The sequence below is a fragment of the Cynocephalus volans genome, chromosome 3 (genome assembly GCF_027409185.1).
Source record: "Cynocephalus volans isolate mCynVol1 chromosome 3, mCynVol1.pri, whole genome shotgun sequence".
NCBI classification, from domain to species: Eukaryota; Metazoa; Chordata; class Mammalia; order Dermoptera; family Cynocephalidae; genus Cynocephalus; species Cynocephalus volans.
Genome location: NC_084462.1, coordinates 23,048,551 through 23,072,456, shown reverse-complemented (window position 1 = coordinate 23,072,456; position 23,906 = coordinate 23,048,551). Strand labels below are relative to the sequence as shown.

Sequence of the window (23,906 nt, the reverse complement as noted above, 5' to 3'; positions counted from 1 at the left end):
TGTACAAACCGAAGTTGAGTGCAATGCACGCTGTACTCTTTTTCCCTATTGCAAAAGTATATTACTGATTAAAATCTGTCCTTACCACTTGAACTAGCGTCCAGCTTTATTTATCTTTGACACTACCCCTAGGGTCTTGTTTATTTCTGCCCTCCGAGCCCAGCCCAGGGCCTGGACACATATAGGTGCTCTTGAATCAAACTTATTTGGAGCCTAAACCTGGACAGCTTTTCCTGGTGCCTGTGAATTCCTCGAGAGTTGGAGTTTACCTTCCATCCCGCACAGCGGAGAGGAAGAGTCTTGATACATCCCTCTCATTTTTCATAACACAGGGAACAGGGTCACAAAGCCAGGATATCCTTTTTTGTCCATCTTTTTGGTCCCTTCCCGCCTCCTCGGATAGGGCGCCCAGGCTGAGGTACCCACGCTACCTGCGAGGTCCCTGCGCATTTGCCTTCAAGGGACCTAGCCCTTCACTTCATGGCGCTCTTGCGGCCCCAGGCTCGCACCAGTCTTGACCTGCTTCCCGTGAGCCTCCGCTCCCCGCGCCCGCCGGGGCGTGCGCTCCCTTCCCAGCAGCCCTCGGGCTGCTCAGAGCAGCGGACACCAGGACCCCAAGATGGCGTCAGTCGGTGAGTGCCGGCCCCGGTTAGGGCTGTTTGGACGTGGTGTTGAAGGCAGGAGCTGGGGTCCAGGGCCAAGAGCCGCTCCGGGAGGGGAGGGCGGTGCAGAGCCGTCTGCCCTTCGCTCAGGGACTTCGCCGCGGTCTCGCCTGAGGTGTGCCGGACCCTTGTTTCAGGGCCCTGCGCCTCCCGATCCTCCTCCGCTCACCCAGCCGCGGCTTCCTGCTGCATAGGGCCCGCGCCGCCCCGCTGCGGCGTGGAGGGTGAGGGCAGCCGAGGGATGCGCCTCCAGGCTTGGGCTTTGTGTTGCTCTCTCTATACGCTAAGGAGTTGCTGCTTCCCTCCCCGCCGCGACCCATGCGATTTGCACTTGAACCCCATGCGCAGCTTCTATCCTTCTTCCCAAAGCCGAAGCTCAAACTAAGCTGTAAGCGTGAATAATGTCTAGGCTGGTGCCTGACACCACGTAAGGTTTGATACATATATGCTGAATAGGCTCAGAGGTGAAGTGACCAGTTCAAGGTCACAACTTATGAGAGGGCTGAGCGGGGATTCTAATCTAGGAGTCTGACGCTTCACGGTTAATAAGCTTCATTTGCAAGGATGGCCTCATGACCAGCAGGCTTTTCGTTGACGTGCATGTGTAAATCTCTACACTCATCCGACTGTGCACACTAATTTTTTTTAATTGAATATGCAAACCATGTTTTAGCTCTAGATCTTCACAGTAGCTTCGTTAAGCTGTCAGTGTCAGGAACGTTGATCCCATTTTCAAAATGAGGAAAATAATGGTCCGACACGGTGTGACCTGTCTGAAGTCACAACAGCCTGATAGTGGTAGGGTTTCAATGAACCCATGTGTGTCCTACCCCAATTTCTATATTCTTAACCTCAGCCTGGAGAAATGAAGAGGGGATCAGGATAGGTGAAAGTGAAGCTGTTTTCCCAACTGTAAAATGGGTGTAAGAATATTCATCATTTATGGTAGCTGTGTTATTTAAAGGAGACAACGTGAAGAAAGAGCATTGAACCTCGTTTGTAGGCGGAGGGTTGTAGTGAAGAGTGCTCTGGCCTGAGGATTAAGCAATTTAGTGCATGAAAGATACTTGGAACACTGCCTCGCCCACAGTTAATTGCTCAGTTGGTGTAAGCTGGTCATCCCAGCTTTTAAAACTCTGTGACCTTTGGGTTAGGTCATGTCACATGGCTGGCCATTCAGCATCACTCTACATGAAGAAATTGGAGCTCATGTTTCTTAAATATTGATGATCTTTTAGATGTTGCCTGTTGTCAGAGCACAAAACCACTAGTTCATGAGCAAATAAAGTGAGGGAAATAAGAATTATCAGTAGTAGGTAAGATCAGGGGTTAGCAATTCCTGTGGCGAGTGGCCGGATTTCTTGCGGACCGTTTTTGTGTGACCATGAGCTAAGAATGGTTTTTATGTTTTTGAAAGGTTGTTTCAAAAAAGACTGTGCTATAGAGACCTTATGTGGACTGCAAAGCCTAAAATCTTTACTCTCTGGCTAACCCCTGCGTTGGATTTAGCCCCCAGGAGACACTTCACATTTCCATGCAGCTCCAGAAGAAGTGAACAGTATGCTTCTTCAAGTCATAAAATCACCTACCTTTTCAAGAACCTGTGGTTGTTCCACAACCATTTCTGAGAGTCTGTCTGTACCAGGAACTGTGGAGATGTTCCCACCTTCATGTAGTTCACAATCAGGCAGAATGATAATAGTTCTCATTTACATAGTAGCTAGATCCAAGAACCAAAGTGGGTACTATTATTACCCTTATTTTACAAATGAGGAAACTGAGACACAGAGCAGTAACTTGCCCAAGGGCACACAGCTACAAAGTGGCACTAACGCCAGAATACTTGACCCCAGACTCTGTTCTATGTGTCACTGTACTCTACTGCATCTCTTATGTGAGGCAGTGATTACAGGTGGATGTTCATGCACTGCCGAGCAGTGTTGGGGGAGGGGCTCTAATGTGGCTGCCAAGGATTAAGACCTTTGTCTTTCACTGAAAGAGAAGTTCTTGGTATAAGGGAAGATGCACTTCTCATGAATCAGTGGTCCCTTGGAATCTTGTGATGGTGCTGTTCTTGGCTCTCCTTAGGGATGTATTTTTTCTTTGCTTATACATTTCTTAATTTTGTTTAAGGAAACACTCATAGTGCAGGAATATAAATAGGTAGAAAAATAAATTTTAAATTGTTGGCCTTTTTTTCCTGTGATGTACCAGGCACCATGCCCACCTCTGAACATGGACAGGAGAATGCAGAGTATGTTTACATAGTTTATGTGAATGTGAAAAAATAGCTTCATTGGGCCCAGAGAAACCTGGCTTTTTTGTTTTGTTTTGTTTTTTGAGTCAGCTGTCTAATGCCAGTCAAAAATACTTTGATTTAAAATATTGTTTTTCTTTGGTCATCTCCTGCAACATAGTTCTATTTTAAAAGCATTTTGAAACATTTGATTAGGGAAGATTTCAAACACAAAAGAAACAATAATGTGATGAATGCTTTGTACTCATTACCCAGCTTCAGGGGTTAACAACTTCTGCCACGTAGTTCCATCTGTACATTCATTACCCACGCTCCACCACATTACCATGTCGGTTGGTTTTAGAATGATATGCTTGTGTTCCTCACTGCAGGCAAGAGTGCGGCAAAAATACTGATTATGTTCTTATTCAAAAAGAAAGTTTCCCTTGCACTAAAAGCCTGCTGTTCCAAGTGAAGACAAAACTGGATGTAAGATGTGTGCTTCTTAAACTTTTCTAGGACTAGCACAGGCAAGGTGACAGAGAAGGGTATAGGTCATTCTTGGTATAGGTCATACCAAGATGGGTACTATCATTACCAACCAATAGAGATTTGGAGCATATCATGAAATTCACTTTTTTGGGGGGAATATGTGAGACTATCTCACATTTTATAAATATTCCCTAACTAATCAGTTTTCTGTTTGTAAAAGAAGTAAAGGATATGGTTAACCACTGAAGTCTTTTATGCTTAAAAATTAAAGTCCATAGTAAGTGGACAGTTTGCTTCTTCAAGTCATAAAATCACTTACCCTCTCAAGAACCTATGGTTGTTCCACAACCATTACTGACAGTCTGTCATGTACCAGGTTCCCTGAAGAGGACACCTGCTGAAGTCCAGTTACGTATCATTTCTTTCCTTTTTTTTCTTTTTAAAAGGGCTAAGGAATATTTATTTCTAAAAATAAAAGATGATAAGACATCTCTTAAATGAAACAAAAAAGTGCATATCTGGCAACCATTTCTTTCTCAACTCCCTTTCTTTTTTTTTTTTTTTTTTAATGTTTCACATAGACCTTAGATTTCAATAGTAATAACAACAGTTTACAGTGTTCCAAGCACCGTTCCAAATGCCTTTACATCAGTTCTCATTTAATCCTTGGACTAAGCCATTTCACAGGTAAGGAAGCTGGAGCTCAATGGTTATATAGGAAGTGGTGGTGCTTATTTGAGATAGGGCAGGCAGGGAAGGAGGCCTCTGAGAAGGCATGAGATAGCCCAGTGATGATCTAGGGGCTCTGCAAATGCCCTCAGGTGAGAATAATCCTGTTGTATATGAACAACAGGGCCTTGGCTGAAATGCGGGGAGCAGGGAAGATGGGTAGGATAGATCATTGTTCGACAAGTAGAATGTTAGCTCCTTGAGAGCAGGGTTTTCCTCTGTGGTCTGTCCTGTATCCACAGTGCTTAGCACACTGCTTGGCATACAGTAGGTGCTCCATATTTGTTGGGTGAGGCTAGATGGAAGGTTAGGGCCAGTTTGGGGCAGGCAGCCTAAATGGTGTCCCTTAAGCCATGCATGGAAGTCACAGGTTTATGCCTCCATCTGTCACTTGTGGCCTGTGGAGAAGCACTCAGTCTTGACACTTATGAGGCCATGGGCCTGGTTCTCCAGATGACCCAGAGCAGATTAAAAGCTGGCCATTAGCCTTGCATTTATGTTAATGGCCCAAAAGCCCTTGCTGTTCTTGAGAGATGTCAGGAGACTTGTAGGATCCCCCTTAGTGGACTCTTAAGGCTGGTCCTGAAGGAGCCTTAGTCTTTCCTTGGATCCCAAAATGGAAAAGAAGCCTTGGAGTGATTTAGTTTAGCTCCTTCTGTGGTTAGTCATCTTTAAGAAGGGACAGTGGTCCTTGACTCCTTGCCCTAAAGAAGACACCTGCTAAAAGCTTTTTAAAATTGATCTTTGCAGGAAGAACAGGAGAAGCCCATTCCCTCCATATGAACATCTCCTTGACACTCACAGGTCCACCCCTCTCAAGCCCTCCCTATTTTCCTCTTGGGCCCAGAGATGAATACAGTATGGCTCAACCAGGAGCCCTTCCTGTTCTTTGTCCTCAAACTCTCGTTGGAATATGGTCTGGGTCCTGTTGAATCATTTGGGATGGTTTTTACTAAGTCATTTGACTTCTTGGAATATATTGTCTCTTATTTCTACTTCTGGAAATTGTTGACCTCTGTGGTCCCAGGAAATGCTTGAGGTGGAAAGTCCTTTGTTTCCTTTTATTGAACTTACTCGAGCTGGCATATCTGGGGAGGTTGGCAGCTGTGTCAACCCAGGTGCTCCTCGAAGCCCTTCATTAATAAACGGGTGCATCCAGTCACAGTGAGACACTTATAGGCACTTCAAACTGCTGTCCCTTCCACACCTCCTCTCATGCCACAGTTGCCCAGGGTTTGGACAGGCCACCCTCAGATTGGCTTCAGGAACAAAGGGGCAGTCCTTCCTCCATGAGGTGTGTGTGACCTTGACCAAGTTGCCTAACCTCTGAATTTATTCCCCTTCCCCCATAAGGTAAAGGCATCAACTGCTTGTAAAGATTAAATAAGCTAATATATGTAAAGTAAATGTTAGTTTTGCAGTAATCTCTTCTGCCCTCCACTTTATTGCTTGCTTCCTCAGTGCCTTTAGCTGTCTGTTTTAGAGTTATTCCCAGCAAGCTGTTATTCAGACATCTCGTTGTGTACTAAAGCTGCCACTGTAGCAGTTCTGCCATTATACAGACTCAGGCTTAAAATAGTGGATTTGATGCAATGTATCTATTCATAATATTATTTATGTTCAGCTTCTGTGTACTTACATTATGCACTCTTATTGAATAGTTGAAGTAGTGACATAAAAGGCTGCCGCTTGTATTATTGGGAGGTTATTTAGTGGGTGTCTTTTTTCACTCTTCCTTTTCAGTACCAGTGAAGGAGAAGAAACTCATGGATGTCAAACTAGGGGAGCTGCCAAGCTGGATATTGATGCGGGATTTTTCCCCAAAAGGCATTGCTGGAGCCTTTCAAAGAGGTCAGAACCTTATGGTTGTGTGTAAACAAAAGCAGATTTCTGGTCTTAGGTCTCTTTTTCCCATGAATTAATTTCAGCAATAAAGGCATTTAGTTATGCCTTTAAATTATGTAGGAAGGGCAGGGAGGAGTTGTTAGCCCTTGAATTTCCATATTTGTTTGGCCCAATCAAAGGCTGGCTGTGAGATATTTCAGCCAAGAAAATGTTTTCTATTGTTTGGAATCAGTACCTCTGCCTCTATCTTAAAGAAATGTCTATGAGCATTTTCACATCCTAATACTTCTTTAAGAGGAAAATAAGTTTGAACCATAGTGGACATCAGTCTGTAATGAAACGCTTATCTCCCTGCCAGGACTTCCAAGACAGATATTTGAAGTGGCCTATTCTTCAGATCTGTGCATTTAAAAAGTGCATGACTAGTCATATCCATCCTGTGTAACCCATCATTTCAGAAATAAAGACCCAGATAATCCCAGGGGTCCTGTGAGGTCTCCTAGGGGGCCCCCTCCTTCTGTTTCTCTAATAGTGGCTGCCCTGTGGCTGTCTTTTATGTGCAGTTTCCTCCTGCCCTAAGGCCTTTCCTTCAGTTTTGCCCTCAGGTTAGAACAGAATCCTCTGCCCTTTCCCCACACCTAGTTACAGCAGTCCTGAGACTCCTCAGGGGAGGTGAATGTGGCCTGTTTGTGCTTGAAGCTCCCTGTCCAGCTCCTTCATGGCATCCCTCACTACTTTAAACTATATGTTATATCTGTCATCATTTACTTCTTCATCAACTAGGCTTTGAGCCCTAAGAGGGCAGAGACTAATGCTTGTTTCCTCCCTGGTGGGTGCATGTGTCTGCACATGCCTAGGCACCCAGTGAAGAGATGAAGGCACAGAAGCCTTCCTTATCCCCAAGGGCTCAGCTGGCCATGGCCAAGTGGCCCTTATTGGGGGTTGGAGTCTGGATCAGAATTAGGGTAAGGGGATCCTCTGAGCTGGAATTGAGGTAATATCAAAGGCTGACAAGCTGAGCCAGGTCTACAAGATCAAGGGCAAAGGGTAGAAGCAGAGTCAAGGTGGGCCTAGCTCTAGAACTGGAGACCCTACAGGGCATTTGTACTTTTCACCTTGGTCCACTAGTGAATTAGGGTGAGTGGCTTAAAGAGCCACAGCAGGATGGGGTCCCTGAATTTCAACCAGACTCAGTTGAGCACTCTGAAGCATTCACAGCAGATCAGGGCATTGAGCACCTCTTCTGTTTGCAGGTTACTACCGGTATTACAACAAGTACATCAATGTGAAGAAAGGGGGTGTCGCTGGGCTTTCCATGGTGCTGGCGTGTTACGTACTTTTCAGCTACTGCCTTTCTTACAAGGAACTCAGTGAGTGCCTCTTGGGTTTTCTTGCCTTTAGTTTCCCAGAAGAGGGTGGTACTGGCTCACTTTGTTAGATAGAGCAGCAGTCCACCTTCTCCTGTGAGCTGAGGGAACTTTGGTATGTTCCTTGCCTACATTTCCACCTAAAAGAATTGGGGCTACTTAACCAAATACAGTACATGGGATATTGTTTTAAATGAGAAAACTGTCAGAGAACATGGGAAAATCGAGATGAAGCTAGAGTAAAAGGTAGCATTTAGGAAGCATTCAATAAGATTCTGCAGGCTCTGCTAAAATTTGGCTTGATCTTAGTAGCCAATGCGAAGAGGGAAATAGGTTGAGTGCTATAATCCGGTGTCTGTGCAGTGCTGTTCCTGGCCCTGAGGCCCAAGAGGAGCTTGTCTGGTGGGAGATGCTGGGAATTGTCAGTGGCAGCCTCTGACTGGGTTTCATGGACTGTTTCTGATAGCATCCAGCCCCCTGCCAGTCTGCTGCACCAGGGTGACCCTGCCTCTGAAGGAGGGGCTATTTGAGGCTGTTTGTCTGAGTGAGTGTTTCTTCTGGAAACGAAGAGGCTGGCCAGGTGGCATGTTGGCTTCTGAGGTCCCTTTGTGCCCTCAGGTCTGTGGATTCTGCTAAGACACTAGCAAGCAGGTTCTGGGTCATCTCCTGAAAGGAATTCTAAGGAAGGCTTTGTGTGATTATATTCTGCTGCCGTCCCTGTCATCTCATGCTTTCCCTATAACAGCTTTTAAGAAACTTACTGTTTTGCCTTCCTGACTTCAGAGCATGAGCGGCGACGCAAGTACCACTGAAGAGGGACCAGTGTGGAGGGCGCTCTGCACTCCTGACCATGACCTCCTTGGCCTGCACCCCTCCGTGAGGAAGTCAGTCATTGCTGAATACTTTCAAATCCTAATTGAGAATTAATGCCCAATAAAAGATGGAAACAGTGCACTGCTTGCCCGATGTAGCCACTGTCCTGCGCTCTAGGGGCTTCCACTGCACGAGTTGGGGATGAGATTGTCAGACAGCCCAGGGCTTTGAACCCTTGAAGCCTCAGTGGGCTTCCCAAACCACCACTTAGATCCTGTTCCAGCTCACTAGGGGGCAGTGTCACCTGGAGTCAACACTGTCCAGAGGTCTGCTCCCTGCCTGAGTATTCCAAGGCACTTTGGCCTTTTGACACTCTGCTTATAAAGTAGAGGCCCTGTGTTCCTAAGAATGCCAGACCCCAGTCCTGGCCATCCTGTGGCTCTAAGCAGAGGATTTTTGGATGGCCTGAATGTCTTCCCCTCCCCCATTTTTCTTCATTACCTTTGGGGCATTAGAAACTGCAAGGCAAAACCTAACACTGTCTGGAGAGCCCTCAGGTAGTGTGGTCTTCCTGGTGAGGAGGCTTCACTAGCAAGAGGCTAAAGGCACGAACCTGCTGCAAGGTCACTGCCCCTTTGTCCAACACCCCCTTCCTTCCTCTCCATGAAATGTATTCAGCCAAATACTGCAGTTGGCATGAGGCAGCACCAGTTCCTTGTCAAGGACTGTATGATGAGCATGCACACTGCACAGAGCGTACAGGGTAGAGGGCTGCGCCCAGTGTCCCCTAGATCTGAATTGGAATGAATAGGTGTCATCCAATGTTTGAGATGAGTGAGGTAAGGAGACCTGCCACCTGGCTGCTCCAAAGGTCAAGCTCCCAGACTTGACCAGCTGCCATACAAAGGCCTTTCTCAGCAGTATCACTTCCCTCTGTGAGAGTCACATTTGTTAGAAAGGGGTAAAAAAGGCACCAATATCACAGCTGCATGCCAGGCAGCTAGTGCAGCCAGCTCAAGTGTCTCCTCCTTGGCATGGAGTCCCTTAAGTAAGAGACACAGCTTAAAAAACAAGCTTTAATCAACTTCATAAAAATTGTTCTTGTAATTCAACTTGGATAGGCCCACTTGCCCAGCAGGTTGCAAGGTGACAGTTTCACATTTTCCAGGCTCAGGGACAGGGTTGTCTCCTCTGCACACCACAGGTGTCTTGAGTGACAGTATAGATGCTCAATGGGCAGGAAGCAGGTACAGATGAACGGGGCCATCTATTTAAAGGGTGGTCTGCAGCTCCAGCTGAAGGTATACTTTAAACACTGTCAGGCAGGTTCCCCAAGAGGAAAGAAGCCCAGAGGAAAAAGAGAACCTCAAATGTGAGAGCCCTGCACCCCTCCTCAGCTGCTGCCACCTTGGAGCAGCACCAGGCTGAGGCAATGAGTGCACTTGAGTTTGCCATGAAGGGCTCCTTGTTCAGATCACATTGGTAGGCACAGCTTCAGGATTCAGCAGGACAGGGAGGGTCGCAGCTTTGAATGATACACCAGTCCCTGGGGCACCAAGAACTGGGGTTTAATGAGGCCCCGAGGGGAAAGGCCATCTTCCACACAGAACTGTGAGACACAGGCCCTTCCCCAGCAACTTCCTTCCCTCCCCAGAGGGCCAGTGTGTGGGGAGTTCCAGAAAGGAGGCACTGATGCCTAGACAAACATGATGTCGACCTGAGGGACCCAACTGGAGTATGTGTCCCTTTCTAAAAGAAGATTACAGCAAAATAATAGGAAGCTAACAGACGTGGCCCCTCAGAACGATGAGCCCCAGCAGCATGCCTGCCTGCCAGCTCTAGCTGCTAGAGTCGCACCAGCACTGCACTGAACAGTTAAATGCACGCTCCCAACAACAGGGCCCCTCGGGCTGTTCTGAGCTGACTCCAGCTGCTGTCACTGTCCACTGAGAAAGGCCAAGTGCCCTTTGGTGCATCTGTTGGCGTAGTGTCCTTTCTCACCACACTGGGAACAGCAGGAGGGGAAGGAGGAGAGACAAAAACACCATTTTCAAATGCAACGTTCAACTAAGGCAGCACCCACCAAGTACCAGACTGGGGACAGGACTGAATTCTCAGTGCTGCAGATTTTCTTTCAAACACGAGGGGAAGGGAGCTCAAGAAGGTACAGTGGTGCAGAAACTGCAGCCAGCAACTCAGCATATGGGAGGGAGAACAAGGTGGCCAGAGGACCTGATAGCACCCAGCTCCCTACCTCACCTGCTTGGGACTTGGGGCCTGCCCAGGGAGGGCCTCTCACAAGTGGGTGGCAGGATGAAGAGAAGCCCATGGCACCTGAGGTCACCCGCCTGTTCAGGGACTGAGCCCCTCTGTGGGGTAGGCCAGTCACTTACCTCTGAGTCAACATCTGGGTGTCCCTGGCAGGAGATAGGGGAGGGAACAACAGAAGCCACCAGACTCCTCCCCCAACTCTGGGAGCCACTGCTGTGGACACTGAGGGTGGACTGCACCTGAAGTTTCCCTTCTGGCTCTTGCACACCTGTCTAAGCTAGCCCTGGGGATAGGTTTTGATCATAGGATCAGAGAGATGGGACAATGGTTAGACTTGGGTTAGTGGAGCCAGGAGTCACCTCTGCCAAATCCAGCACTGACCCTGACTTGCCCTGGCTCTGGTTATCCAGGCCCTTCCATAGCTTCTCTTCATTCTTGCGACTCCTCAAAAGGCAGAAGAGAATCATAATATAGGAAGTGAATGGCAGCCTCGAGCACTGGACAAAGGGCCAGAGGCAGCTGAGGGCACCGCCCCTGAACTACTGCCCCTGGTGCCCTCCCAGTCCCCGCTTCCTGAGTGCAACGAGGGGCCCTACTCAATCATCGCGCAGCACTTCTGCCTGTTCTAGTCCCTTTGCTCCACAGTCCCTGTGTTTTCAAGTGTGTCTGTTCTGCAAGTGTGACTTTTATGTGGATGAGTGGCCCAGGCAGCTGCCAGCCAGCCCTTGGGCTGATATAATGGGGGTAGGGGGTGGGATGGGGGACACAAACAACTGCGTGGGCCCCAATCACAGCACTCAGCATGTCCACTGGCCTCCACAGCTCCTGGGGACTCTGGGACTGCCATGAGGCATCTTTAAAATCAGCAGTGTGACGCGTCTGTGGCAAGAGGCTGTCAGGTCCCCAGCCCCACATTTCTTTTTTATTTTTTTTCTTTTGCCCTTTGTTTGTGACCGGTAAGGGGAACGCAACCCTTGGCTTGGGCGTCGCCCGCACCGCTCTCAGCCAGCGAGCGCAGCGGCCATCCCTATACAGGATCCGAACCCACGGCCGGAGCGCTGCTGCGCTCCCAGCGCCGCACTCTCCCGAGTGAGCCACAGGGTGAGCCCCCCCCAGCCCCACATTTCTAAGGTCTCAGTACTTAGGAGAGCTTGCTTCACAGAGGAGGCTCAGATGAATTGTCCTGGGGGGGGGCAAGGTGACCACTAAGCTGCCTTAGGACATGGTGGTCTCCTTCAGTGTGAGCATGCCTCCCCATCACCTCACCCTCTCCACATTGCCACCCTGTCCGTGCTCTGCTCACAATTCAGAGCTCAGGCTCAGTAGTCTGGCATGAGGCCTCCCCTGAATCCACACAAACTTTCATTTGCATGTCTTGAGACCTGTCCCCCCCCCCCCCCCCGCACCCCACTCCGTGAGCAGCAGCCGTCTGTTTTCTAAGCAGAGCCAGCTAGAGCAGGAGGAGCTCAGTGAGTACCTGAGGGCAAGTTCTATGAACATTCTTTTGACTCAGACCTCTCTCTTGTAGGCAGGGATGCTAATGACCTCATCAAACAAGAGCTCACAATGTCTAAGTGTCAGATTCAGCCCTGTTATTAGTAGCAAAAACTAAATAATTGTCTCCCAACAAAGAACTGGTAAATTGTGGTTGATATTATGCAGCCACTGAAAAAGATTAGATTTCCATATACTAACATGGAAAGAGCCACAGGATACCATAAAGAAGAAAAGGCTTACAGTATCTTATGTGTATATTAGAGCCCTATTTGTATTAAAACATATATTATACTTGAGCTTGTATGAATAAAAGTTTAGAACAGCAGTTCTCCAAATGTAGTCAGTGGGGGGAGGATCTCTGGTGGGGTCTGCAAGTGCAATGGGGTCCTGAAACCAAAGTGTGAGAACAGAACACACCGAGTAAAGTGGCTGTTTCAGGAAAGACAGGAATAAAGGACAACACTGACATTGTACCCTAAATACTTATACCATCTAAAAGTTTTTACAGAAAGCATGTACTAATTTTGTATTTTATGTCTAATAATTCTTTGTGGGTCTAGTTCCAATGTTGGCTGCCTCTGCTGACTCACTCAGTGCTGCATGTTTCCTTGTATATTTTTTTGTGACTTTTAATCACAAACTCACTCTTTGGAATTCTAGCCGTGGGAATTCTGTGTGGTTTGGGTTGAGAATCTACTCCTCAAAGGTCACCTGGGATTGCTCCTGCAAGGAGCCAGGGGGCACACCCATCCCAAGGTGATTTCAGATTAGGAAACTGTAACTTTTCAGCCCTCACCAAGGATATAAACACAGACCCAAACTGGTACAGGCCAGCCAGTAACTACAAACTCGCAAGGAATTTTTTTTCCCTTTGCATCAGAGCCAGTAATGAGAAAGACAAGTTTTCTAGTGAGTTTCTTTAAATTCACCCTTTTCCATGAGTGTCCCATTTTATGTATGGGGGGGATGGGGACAGGGGAGGGATTGCTTTAATCCAGTTCATCCTCGAGTGGGTCCAAAATGTACTCCTATTCCCTTGGATGTGCCCACGTAGGATCTGCGTGGCTTCAAGGGTCACTCTCCCCTGGACTGGTGATTCCCTTCTGTTCCTAGCCTCTGAAAGATTCCCTCCCTTTTTTTGCACGCTCAATCCATTCATTCAGCAGCCTGTTTTTACCATTGTTTACCTTGCTGTGTGTGTTGCGGCAGCAAGTAAAATAGTCTCTAGCCCACTACAGTGGTCCACCTTTACTCTTACAATCAGCAAAAACAACGATGTTTTCATTTTTCAAAATTAGCCACACATCTGGGGAATGAGGGAATGGCCACTGACAATGGAGAGAAGACCCCACCCTGTCCCCCAGCCCTGGGACTCACCTTGTAACAGGTGACCTGCTCCAGCGGCCGGGGTCCTCGGTTGCCTGCGCTGCTGTTTTGACTCTGCATGACCCCGATGACCTGCGGGGCTCTCTGCTGATTGGGAGAAGAGTTCTGACTCGTTAACTGGATCAAGGAGGACGACCTTTGTAATGGCGGATTGTTACTTTGCTGGAAAGAGTTACACAACACGGTTTTACTGTGGAAAACACGTGCACGCAGACTACCAATGGGGACAGGAAAAAAGAGGGCGGGACTGCTCCCGCATGACCAGCAGGAAGAAGGGCTTCCGCCATGGCCCACCTCTGGAGAGTGGGCAGCAGAGAAGCATCAGGTAACGATGGCAGGAGCCGCTGCCCGAAAAACACCATGCAGACACACAAAAACGGAAAATAAAAATAGAAAGAAAAACACCAAAGAGACGAGAGGAGGTCTCTGGGGCAGTGGGGCAAGGGCATGATCAGGCCTTACTTTTGTTTCTGAGGTTCTAGCTTCAGGTCAGGATGAACGCTTGGTTCAGCCAGATGTTTAGCAGCCTACACGGCGAGCAACAGTCACAGAAAAAGAATTGGAGCCTGACACACTGACCTGCCATCTAGGGGCTGAGGGCCCTCCTCTAGGGAGTCACACAAGAAAGAGGGGGCCAGGGACTCCTGGGGTGGTATTTGACAGCAAGGCCACCTCCCAACCAAGTGGGTTCCTGGCTCTGGCCTCAGGAACTGCAGGACCCGAGCCAGGAAACCCCAGGTCGTCAGGGCTACACTCACACCCAGGAATTCTGGGCTTTCCTGACAAGAGTTGGATTTGATTGGTGCCACCACCTCCTGAGGGTGGGGGATCAGTGGAGCAGGCAGGTGCAGGCACAGCCACACCCCCTCCTGGCTGCTCAGCTACAGCTCTGAGGAGGGCCACATGGGGCTATGGCAACTGGCTCAGAGCCCAACAAGGTAAGAGGTCAGGCTTCAAGATCAGTGGACCCCTGGGAGACCCTGCCTACCACCCCAGCCAGCCCTTCCTCTGGGCCCAACCTTCCACTCCCACAACCAAACCCAGGGTGCCTTTGGTTTTGGGGGGCTGCTGCAGATCCCCATTTGCCTATGGCATTTCCCTCTCTCCTTGTGCTTGAGGGATGAACCACTGCTTGGTTGTGGGACCCCTTGTCTAGAAAACTGCAGCCAGCTAGTCCTCAGTTGTCCTCACAGCCTCCACTCCCTGTAGGTGGGATCTTCCACGGGAGCAGTGATGGCACTGGCCAGAGAACCAGTCAGTCAGTCTTGCTCCTGCCCAGTGGTGTCACCTCAGGCAAGTCCCTCCCTCTAGGCATCTCAGTTTCCCCATTTGTAAAGGGAAGGGTCTGACCCAGAAGCAACAACAGCAGACATGGGGTACCCAGGCTGCCCTCCACTCCAGCTCCTGAGGCAGATGCTGCTGGGCCACAGTGTCATCTTCCCACCAGGCCGCCCCATCTTGTGCTGGACGTTCCCACACCACCTGAACCCAGTCTGCCATCATGCTCTCTGCCCTGCTGCACTGAGGTTCTAGGGCTCCCCAAGGAAGAAGCTGAGTGGGAATTTAGCCCTAGGACATACCCTCCATCTCTAAAGGGAGATGCAAACTGCTTTGCTCTTGAATTTCTCCACTGGAACTCAGGAGGACTCCCCTTCTCTCCCACCTCCTCCCTTGCCCTCCTTTCCCAAGGCCCCAGCTGGGTCTAAAGCAGACAGCACACCAAGGCGGGCACTGAGCTTCTCTCTGCAGGAAGGGCACTGCCAGGGCCAGCATGGGCCGAGTAGGGGCTGGGGCACGGTACCTTTGTTGGAGGCTGCGTCTGCTGTGGCAGTGGGGGCTGCTCAGTGGTTCCCATGGGCAGTTCAAAGCGAGGGCTGGTCACCGGGCAGCCAGAGGGGATGAGAACAAGATAAGGAGAAGAGGGTATGAGAGAGGAGATAGGCCAGGCAAAGGTGAGAAAATCATACCCAGCCTGTGGCCAAGCACAAAGGGACAGGGTGGGGGCTGGTACTCAGCAATGCCTCTGGGAGGCCACAGAGCTGACATGCCTGGACTTAGACCCAGCTCTGCTCACCAAGCTGGGAGACCCCGGGCAAGTACTGCTCAGAGCAGTGAAGGAAACAGTTGCACTGGTACTGGCAGAAGGCACATGATCAGGCTCGTGCTGTGCAGGAGGGGCTATGTACACAGAAGCCTCCTTCCCTGCAGGGTCTGACTTGAGCATCAGCACCTCCTCGGTGACACTCCTGCACCACAACCAGGAGTCCGTGGACCATCTGGTTCCTAGGCTCTCACCTAGAGACTGAGATCAAATGCCAGCACTGGCCACCTGCCTGCAGTAAGGCAGGGCCCAGGTGCTCAACAGATCGGAAGACCACTACTGCTGTAGGCTCAGCAGTGTGGGTGGAGGCAGCACTCTTCTGCAGTCTTGTACCACCCAGGCAAAAGCCTGGCCCCACAACCACCCAAACTGACAGAGGTGCACTGGCCTCCAGAGAAGGTGAAGGACCCAGGAGAGGGACACTAACCCTGCTGGGCAAGAAGAGCCTGGCATCGGAGGCCCACATACCTGCCTTTGATCAGGTGCCACCACCTACCACCACATGACCCTGAGCTCTGAGCTTCAGTATGCTAATGTGTGAAATAGGGATAGTATCTCTTTCACACCTGCCAGAGTTACATAAATCACTGTATGTGGAATCCCAAGCTCAAGACCTCTAGACAGGAGGTCCTGAAACTTGAGTTCCCTTTCTGTAGGCCACAGGCTCTTAACTTCAGATCCCTAAACTCACTAAATGATATGCAAAGTTATGTGTGTGTGAGGTTTTCTGGAGCACAAGGCCCATAGCTTTCATCAGATTCCCAGATGGCCCATGACCCAGGGAAGGTTAAAGGAGGGTATAGGCAGAGCCTACTCTGGGCTCAGGAAGCAGCAGTGGCCATAGCAAGTTGTTCCTACCCCTGCGCCAGGCCCTGGTGCTGACACCACCCCATGACCAAAACCAAGCTGGACCCAGGAAAAATACAAAAGGCAGCAGCAGGGCCTGGGCCAGGAGTGGAGGTAGGGGATTGGAGGGGCTGGCTACTCACTGCATGAATTTACATGAGGGCCCCTCTGGGCAGAATCCCACGAGGTAATTCACACAGATGACTCTCCGTGTGTGCCGGTGCCTGCATAGGGGACCTGCAAAGCCAAGAGTCTGGGTCACTCAGATGTCCCCTCCACCAGTCAGAGCCCCACCCAGAGTGCCTGAAGTGCAGAGCCAATGGCTTCAAATGCTGGCTTTGACTTTTATTCAAAGGAGACAGCGGGCAGGACGCAACTCTCAACAAAACTGCAGGTGAGAACACCACCTACAAGGCATCCCTGGGGGCTCGAGGGACATGAGGGGTGTGAAAAGCCTCACTTGCCACAGAACATAAAATATCAGGTTTTGCTCAGACAGGCAGGATAGGTAGAGGGTGATGTCCCAGGTGGACCAGCTGGCAGCCTTGAGGGTGATATAAGCAGAGTTGAGAGAGAGCTGACCTCTCACCGGGGCCCAGTCCACCTGGCACCTACCGTGCTTGCAGAAGCCGCGATCATACCAAGGGCAGTCCTTGATCTTGGACTCGGGGTCGATGTGCAGGAAGGGGCACTCCTTGTTGCTGCACTCCCCTGCAGGGCAACCCAGACATGCGCTCACTGGGACAGCACCAGGAGACCTTCTCCCCAGACAAAGTGTCTCTGGGACTCAGTTTCCTGACCTGTGCAGTGGGGCTGTATGAGTTCTTCACTCCCATGCATCAATCAGTGTTGCCAGGAAGGTCAATGACACCAGCAGAGCCTGGCATATGGTACACACTCATCAAAACTCACTGTTCTATCCCTTACTCAGCAGAGAAGGCATCCCAGGCAGTGTAGGGGCACCAGAGATGCCAATGTACCTACTGAGACCAGGAAATTACTGCTCTATGCTCATCGGCTCTTTACATCTATGAGCTGCGAAGGGGGATACTCCGAGAAACTGTACTTTTTTTTTTTTTTTTAAGGACAAAAGTGGGGATGATTTGGGAACTCAAGACTGGATCCCTATGGTGGTAAATAGTAAGCCTTGGCAACAAGAAAGCTGTGGTCCTGCACCTCTCAGAAGTGGGTGGCCCAGCTGGACCTAGCATCAAGAACCACCTTCCTGGGCGCCTGCCCACCTCCAGGCTCACCCTCTCCAACCCACGCTAACACACCCTGCTCAAAATCCAGAGGAAACACGCACTCATTCCCCAGACCCACAAGGCCCTCTGTGGTCCAGTCCACACCCCCACCCCCAACCCAGACACATGGGCCCCCCTGCTGCTCCAAGACCATCCTCAGCCAGGACTGGCCCCTTCTTGGCCTTCAGCTCCCAGTTCAGGAATCCCCTCAAAAGGCCTTTCCTGACCACTCTGCCTAAAGTTGATTCCATTGTGCAGTCTCACTTTTTATTTGCTTCAGAGCACTTTTCACAATTAATTCTTATTGTCCCGCTGGCTTATCAGCTGCCTCTTTTCCTGGGCCACTAGAGCAAAAGCTCCCTAAGGCAAGGACCTATGTGTCCTCCTCACCACTGTCCCTCCAGTGCCTACAGGGAGACCCTCAACACACATCTGTGGCACAGTGACAGGAGCTGCAGATAGTCCATCTGCACCAGCGCAGGTGCTGCAGGGGCAAGGCAGGCAGAGGGGTGCACCACAGAGATGTGGGGGCTGCTGGACCTAGGACCATCAGCAAGAAAGGAACAAACCCCAGGCCAGCCTACACAAAGGTGCCCCTGAGAATCTGCCCAGGGCAATCTGCCTTTGGGGCCAGATGGGAGGCCGCTGCCCCATTCTGTGCTGCTATGGCTGAGGAGGAATGTGGTGAGTGAGCCAATGCTCAAGGAGAGGATGGAGGGCTGCAAAGCCTAGGTTCTACTCTGTCTGTCTGCTTTGACTTCTCAGCTTCTGCTGCCTCTGCAAAACAAGCCACAAGTATCATTTATAAGCCAGCAGGCCAAGCCTGTTGGGATGCTGAAATAATAACAACAGTGCTTTGAAAGCAGGAAGAGCGCCCAGCACTCCTCAGCTCACCACAGACTCCTGCACAGGGCCTGGGGTCAGCAGTCCTAGTGCCAGAGCCAGCCCTCCTGCTGACCAACAGCTTTTTCCTGGGAAACCTCAAAGAGCACACTAGAGCGGAGGCCATGGGGACTAGTTCCATAAGGGGACACAATGGCTCTGCCAAGCCCCCTGGCCTCCACCCTGGCTGAGGCCATGCATTCTCTAAGCAGGAGTCAAAGCTATCTCAGTTTCAAGGTGAAGAGTAGGGATCACTGCCCCCAGAAGACCTGCTATCCTGAAGGGATGTTTAGGACTGCCGAAATATTAGCCATGATCACACCCCCAGAGAGGAGGAGGCCTAGGGGGCCATCAGTGACCATGGCAGATGGAGTGGACTCCAGGGAGAAGGCAGATGCGAGCGGAAATGAGGTCTCCAGCCAGCTGCACTGCTTGCTTCCTCACTGTGACCCTTGTTAGACTCAATGTCCTGAAGTACACAAAAGTGCTTCAAACACTGAAGTACTGCAAAGACGTACAGGATTATCAGAGAATAAGCCTGCCATCCCTAACTGAAGAGCCAGCTGGAAGGCAGCTATGCTCACCACTATACCACCAACGCGCTCTGAAGAGCCAGCTGGGGGTGGCAGGCACTGTCTGGGTTTCTCATCTGAAGCCGGAAAGCTGGAAGAAGGCAGACAGAGAGGGTTCCTTGTGTCTTACCAAACTTAGAGTAGAAGTAGCACTCAGGCATCTTGGTCATGTCGTACTCATGCAGGAACTCACACTGGTCCCCCTTCTTGCACAGCCCCCGCAGCCAGTGCTTGCACACAACTGTCTTCTCGCCACTGATGTGGCGGAACGGGCACATGCCCCCTGCCACAGAAGACGGGGTAGGTGTGAGAGATACACCTGGGGCCTTCACCCCACACCTCCCTGAACCACCTGAAAGCAGCATGTCCTGAAAGGCAGCTGAGGTGCCCCTGGCAGAAGTCAGTACCTCAGCAAACATTTTACATGTTAACAGTTAGGTATTTTACTTTAGAATGTTTTGGAAAAATATAGCTAAAACATCACATCATGAGTTCACAGATATTACTGTAAGGTGGAGGCATGACGGGCCTGGGGGGCAGCAGGTGGTGAGCTTATTTCTTAATTTAATTAAAGCAGAATTCCAGTGGTACACGAACATGTAAAATTTGTAGGGATGGTAAAAGAAAAACTAGGGTTTGGGAAACAGTAAAGGATAAAGAGGACCACCAGCAAAAGCCTGGACTCCAGGAGCTATGTCTCCAGTTAAAAGTGCCCACTTAGCCTCCAAGAATTAAAAAAGATCAACTTCAGAATTGAAGAATTGTGATGGGTATAAATGGAGAGGTGTGCCTTCTTTTTTTTTCGTGACCGGCGCTCAGCCAGGGAGTGCACCGGTCATTCTTATATAGGATCCGAACCCGTGGCGGGAGTGTCGCCGCGCTGCTAGCGCAGCACGCTACCGAGTGCGCCACGGGCTCAGCCCGAGAGGTGTGCCTTCTGTAGCAGGACCTGAGTGATCATCTGCCCAGATGGGACAGAGCTGTCCTCTGAGAACGGCAGACTTCTAACAAGTGGCCTGGCAGGACCACTGTGCAGGCCTGACCAGAATGAGGCTGTGACTGGGAAAGACCTAGACCAGTCCTCTTCAATAGGACTTCCTGCAATGATAGAAATGTTCCACATCTCTGCTGTCCAACATGGCAGCCGCTAGCCACATGTGGCTACTGAGCACTTGAAGTGACTGAGGAACTACATTTTTAACTTTGATTTTAGTTAATTTAAATTTGAATAGGCACATGTAGCTAGTGGCTACTGAAATAGTTAACACAAAGACAGTTGTCGTACCCTGTGTTAAGGATACCTGTGCTAACAGTAGGTGGCTGGTCAGAAGGGCAGAATGAATGAACAAAGACTTAAAAATGAGACCAGGAGCCCAGTGGGGAATGATGTTCTGACTAGACAGCATAAGGCCAACCTGGTTGATCTACCTGGAAGGTCTATTGCTTCAGGGGTAAATGACTGTGCTACAGAACCCAAACTCACCAACCATCCCCTTGCTCTAATTCTGTGCTTCCTATTCAAACTTCTGATTAAAATTTAGTTTCCTAAATAAATTTTCCTACAGGGAGAAAAATGCTCAGACCTACACATGGCATGTAAGGTCCTGCCCAGTGCTACTTCTTATGAATTAGTGGATAGTCTGGCTCATGCAGCCTCTTTTGGGGCCTGGTTAGTGTGAATTAAGACCCCACAAGACAGATTATAATGCGGTCTTCTGATGAGAAGCCACAGAGGACAGTGAGCCTGTGCAGACTGTGGAATCAAAAAGGCCTGGGATTCAGACACCGGGCCTCAATGCTGGGGGCCTCTGTCCATGTCACAGGTCAGCTTGTGGATAAAGGGAAAGTGAGGTGACAAGGCAGCCTCCGAGCCAGGTTTAGTCCTGTGTTTTAGGTTTCAGGCAGAACACCCCATCAAGTTCCCATCCTATCCAAACTACCACTTCATCTATGGACACTGTTAGTCTGCAGAAGAGCAACGCAAGCCAGAGACCTGGTGGCCTACAAGTCTGCCAAGGGACAAGGTGGACACCTCAGGAGGCAGGTCAGGGATCCAGGCATCTCTTACCTTTCCCACAGGCAGCTTTCAAAAAGAATTCACAGACAGCAGCCCCCGACTCTGTAGAAAGGAGAGAAAAGGAGAGGCATCAAAGAAAGTTAGAGGCAATTGCTAGTGGTGATGTCCAAAGACAGTGAGAGAGAACCCTTCTGGCCTTTGACCCATGAAGGGTTCAGGATAGAGGAAACAAGAGTGTCAAAAAAAAAAAAAAAAAAAAAATACACAGCCCAACCAAGCACAGAAAAAGCCACTTATTTCAGCCATTCCCTGCAAAATGAGACATATACATTGAGACCAGTGCTTTCTGAGAGCCTCCTGTAACCAAGATGCTTTCAAGCAGTTAGGAGTGGGTGGGGGAAGGCAGGATGAAGCACAAGATCACAGAAATAAATTAATTACCAGCTCAGACTTTCCAGGAGGGCTAATTCATGGGCACCTTAAGAGGCAGAGGGAGGGAATGATCTCACAGGAAATACAAACAAGCAAATGAGGCCTCTGAGGAGGGACAGGCTCCAGAGAAGAGGCGGGTACCTCTGAGATGCTAGTCCAGAGGGAAGAGCTTTAGTAAAGACACAGAAGCAGGACTGCTCTTAATATTCAACATCCACATACAATTATTAGAGGAGCAAGTCTTTCATTCCCACAGATGCCGCTGGTCCAGTGAGGGGAGCAAGACCACAGAGGCAGAGTGCAGAGGAAGTCAGTGGCTCCAGAGGGCCAGCCATTCTGATGAGTCCAAGAATTCACTGTCCTGGACTTCCTTGGCTTCATAAAGTTTTCTCTATCAGCAGGCATTTTAGAATTGCTGAAAACCCACCGACAGTATCTCTCAAGCCCACTTACGTGCCTTCCATTGCTAAATTGCCAGAGTCCTGGGCTTTTCAGAAGCAGGCAGATTGTGCTAGGACAGAGTAATTGCTGTAAAACTTAGGAGTGTCACAGAGAGTCATAGGGGTGTCACTATGTTTGCATTTCAAAAAGTCTTACATTAAAAAATGTGTCATTTAAGAGTATTTCTGGTCTTTCATTCTTTTGAGAGATTAGGGTTACTTCATTCCTTAAAGTCAGAAATCTGTAATGCTGGGGACTGGGTCTCAAGTGAATGGGATAAGAGTAAGCCTTAAGGGCAAAACTGACAGTTCTTCCCAAACTGAGATCGGAATGAAGTGCAGGGACGAGTGAGGAAGGGCTGTGGCCTCACTGGGCTTTAACATACTAAACACGATCACATACAAGCAGTGAGTGCCGAGGGCACCTAGCAAGTCTAAAGCCCTGGGCTAGGGCAGCACCCGTGGCTAGGCACGTCCCTGGCCCTCCCTAGGAACAGGATGTGGGCCCCTAGCCAACTCACCAACCCTCACAGGCTCATGGATCTGTGGTGCCAGGTGGGAAAAGGGTGGGAGGGAAGGATCTGCCCCTCAGGAATGATTTCATAGCCTCCAGCTAGTGCCATCAAGACCGAAAGAGGCCAAGTGTGCAAGAATGGATGTGCATGTACAAGCACAAAGTGATTACATGTATCAAGGAGTAGGCTACAGAGCGTGTGTCCAAACTTGAGCAGCTGCTGGTAAGAGGTGTACAGTGGTGATGGTGTTCGTATGTGCATGAAATAAGGTGGTGTGACGTATGTCTCTTGGGTAGAAGCACTATCTTGCACAGAAGTATTAGTAGAAGGGGACAGACTCTGAGGTCACCTCTGTCTGAGAAGGCATGACCACTCGGGGGGGCATGAAGCTGCAGGGACAGGAGAGAGAACTCCAGCTGCAGTCCCCTGGCAGTTATGGGATATAGCACAAAACACTGGAGAGCTCACCTGGCTCTGCCATGTGCACTGAGTGGCCTTCAGCAAGTCCCCTTCCCCACTCGGGCCTCAGTTTCCCCATCTGTGTGTTGAATTCAAAGACCTCTGAGTCCTCTGAGCTTTAATGTTATAGTATTAGATTTCAAGTATGTTCAGAAAGAAGAAAAGATAAGAAAACTGCTACTTTCTTTTTTTAGTGTGATATCCCACCTGCGTTGGGGGTTGTGGAAGCCAGGAGACAATGTGAACGGAGAGCTTGAAGGGAGCGCAGGGTAAAACATCCATAATCAGCTGCCCGGGTGTGATTAATGACCCAGACTCGGGGTCAGAGAAAAAGTCGGGGACAGGCCCAGAACTAGGGATGCACTCCCGAGAGTGCGAGTCCTAGAAGGATGGAGTTTGAGAGTCCAATTGGGGGTCTCCTACAGAGAAAGAGAGGGGGTCCTTCCCTCTGCAGGACTCCTCCAACGGCTCAGTTTTCACGAAAGCAAGAAGAGGTCACTCAACTTGGGGGCGGGAGGTAGGGATGCAGGATATCCTAGTACTTTCCTGTAGAGGGGGGTGAGGGAGTTCCAATCCAGGATAACCCGCCTTCATTCAAGAGTTAAGTGAACAGCGGACACAGTCCCGCCCTTCTAAAGATGACCTTAAAATAGTCTCGGGTTTCAAAGATCCGAGGAAGTGGGCTCCCGAGTCCGAGTGAGGGGAGAAGGGGTCCGAGAGCCCGGTGGAAAGGGGCCTGGGACCCAGGAGTCCAGGGACCAAGTCGGTCTCGCCCGCCCGCCCGGGCCCCGCGCTCACTGTCCATGCCGGGGAAGGGCAGTGGCTGTGCCCCGAGCTGCTGCTCCACCGCGATCTCCAAATCGAACTTGATATGGTCCACGCTGGCGATGATTTCCTGCATGGCGGCGGCGGCGGCCCCACCGGCCCGGCTTCCCCTCAGGTCTCTCGCTGCCCTCACACCTCTACCCGCTGCCGCCCCGCCACCGCACACGGTCCCGGTCCTCTTCTGCCTCGTCTTGCTTCGCCTCGCAGCCGCCGCCGCCGCCGCCGCCCGAGGGATGCCGGGAGCGTCCGGAGCCCGCGTCTGCCCTTTCGGCTGT

The 23,906-nt window shown here is 50.1% G+C and overlaps 2 protein-coding genes across 4 annotated transcripts; one reads left to right on the top strand and one right to left on the bottom strand.

The window, feature by feature from the left end:
• Positions 1–534: 534 nt before the first annotated feature.
• ATP5MF (ATP synthase membrane subunit f) lies at positions 535–8,283 on the top strand. Its single transcript, XM_063088606.1, has 4 exons — positions 535–632; positions 5,863–5,970; positions 7,218–7,334; positions 8,115–8,283. The coding sequence occupies exons 1-4, from the start codon at positions 620–622 to the stop codon at positions 8,141–8,143; spliced, it is 267 nt and encodes an 88-aa protein (XP_062944676.1). The 5' UTR covers positions 535–619; the 3' UTR covers positions 8,144–8,283.
• Positions 8,284–9,215: 932 nt separating this feature from the next.
• Positions 9,216–23,857, bottom strand: CPSF4 (cleavage and polyadenylation specific factor 4). Of its 3 annotated transcripts, none has more exons than XM_063089796.1 (8): positions 23,605–23,857; positions 21,012–21,062; positions 19,074–19,226; positions 16,861–16,956; positions 16,389–16,482; positions 15,100–15,172; positions 13,290–13,460; positions 9,216–10,149 (listed from the first exon to the last, which is right to left on the bottom strand). In XM_063089796.1, the coding sequence occupies exons 1-8, from the start codon at positions 23,705–23,707 to the stop codon at positions 10,081–10,083; spliced, it is 810 nt and encodes a 269-aa protein (XP_062945866.1). In that variant the 5' UTR covers positions 23,708–23,857; the 3' UTR covers positions 9,216–10,080. The 3 variants fall into 3 exon arrangements, with proteins under 3 accessions (XP_062945866.1, XP_062945867.1, XP_062945869.1); XM_063089797.1 differs by having other exon boundaries at positions 13,290–13,385; XM_063089799.1 differs by having other exon boundaries at positions 13,290–13,382.
• Positions 23,858–23,906: the final 49 nt, after the last annotated feature.

Bases quoted from the DNA above. Each gene is read 5' to 3' on its own strand.
- ATP5MF (XM_063088606.1), top strand. The intron at 5,971-7,217 runs GTCAGAACCTTA...TTCTGTTTGCAG, and splicing joins TGCTGGAGCCTTTCAAAGAG to GTTACTACCGGTATTACAAC. The intron at 7,335-8,114 runs GTGAGTGCCTCT...TCCTGACTTCAG, and splicing joins CCTTTCTTACAAGGAACTCA to AGCATGAGCGGCGACGCAAG.
- CPSF4 (XM_063089796.1), bottom strand. From the start codon at position 23,707: ATGCAGGAAATCATCGCCAGCGTGGACCATATCAAGTTCGATTTGGAG. The intron at 16,483-16,860 runs GTAGGTGCCAGG...TTGGCTTTGCAG, and splicing joins TCGCGGCTTCTGCAAGCACG to GTCCCCTATGCAGGCACCGG. The intron at 15,173-16,388 runs GTGAGTAGCCAG...CCCGGTGACCAG, and splicing joins CCCTCATGTAAATTCATGCA to CCCTCGCTTTGAACTGCCCA.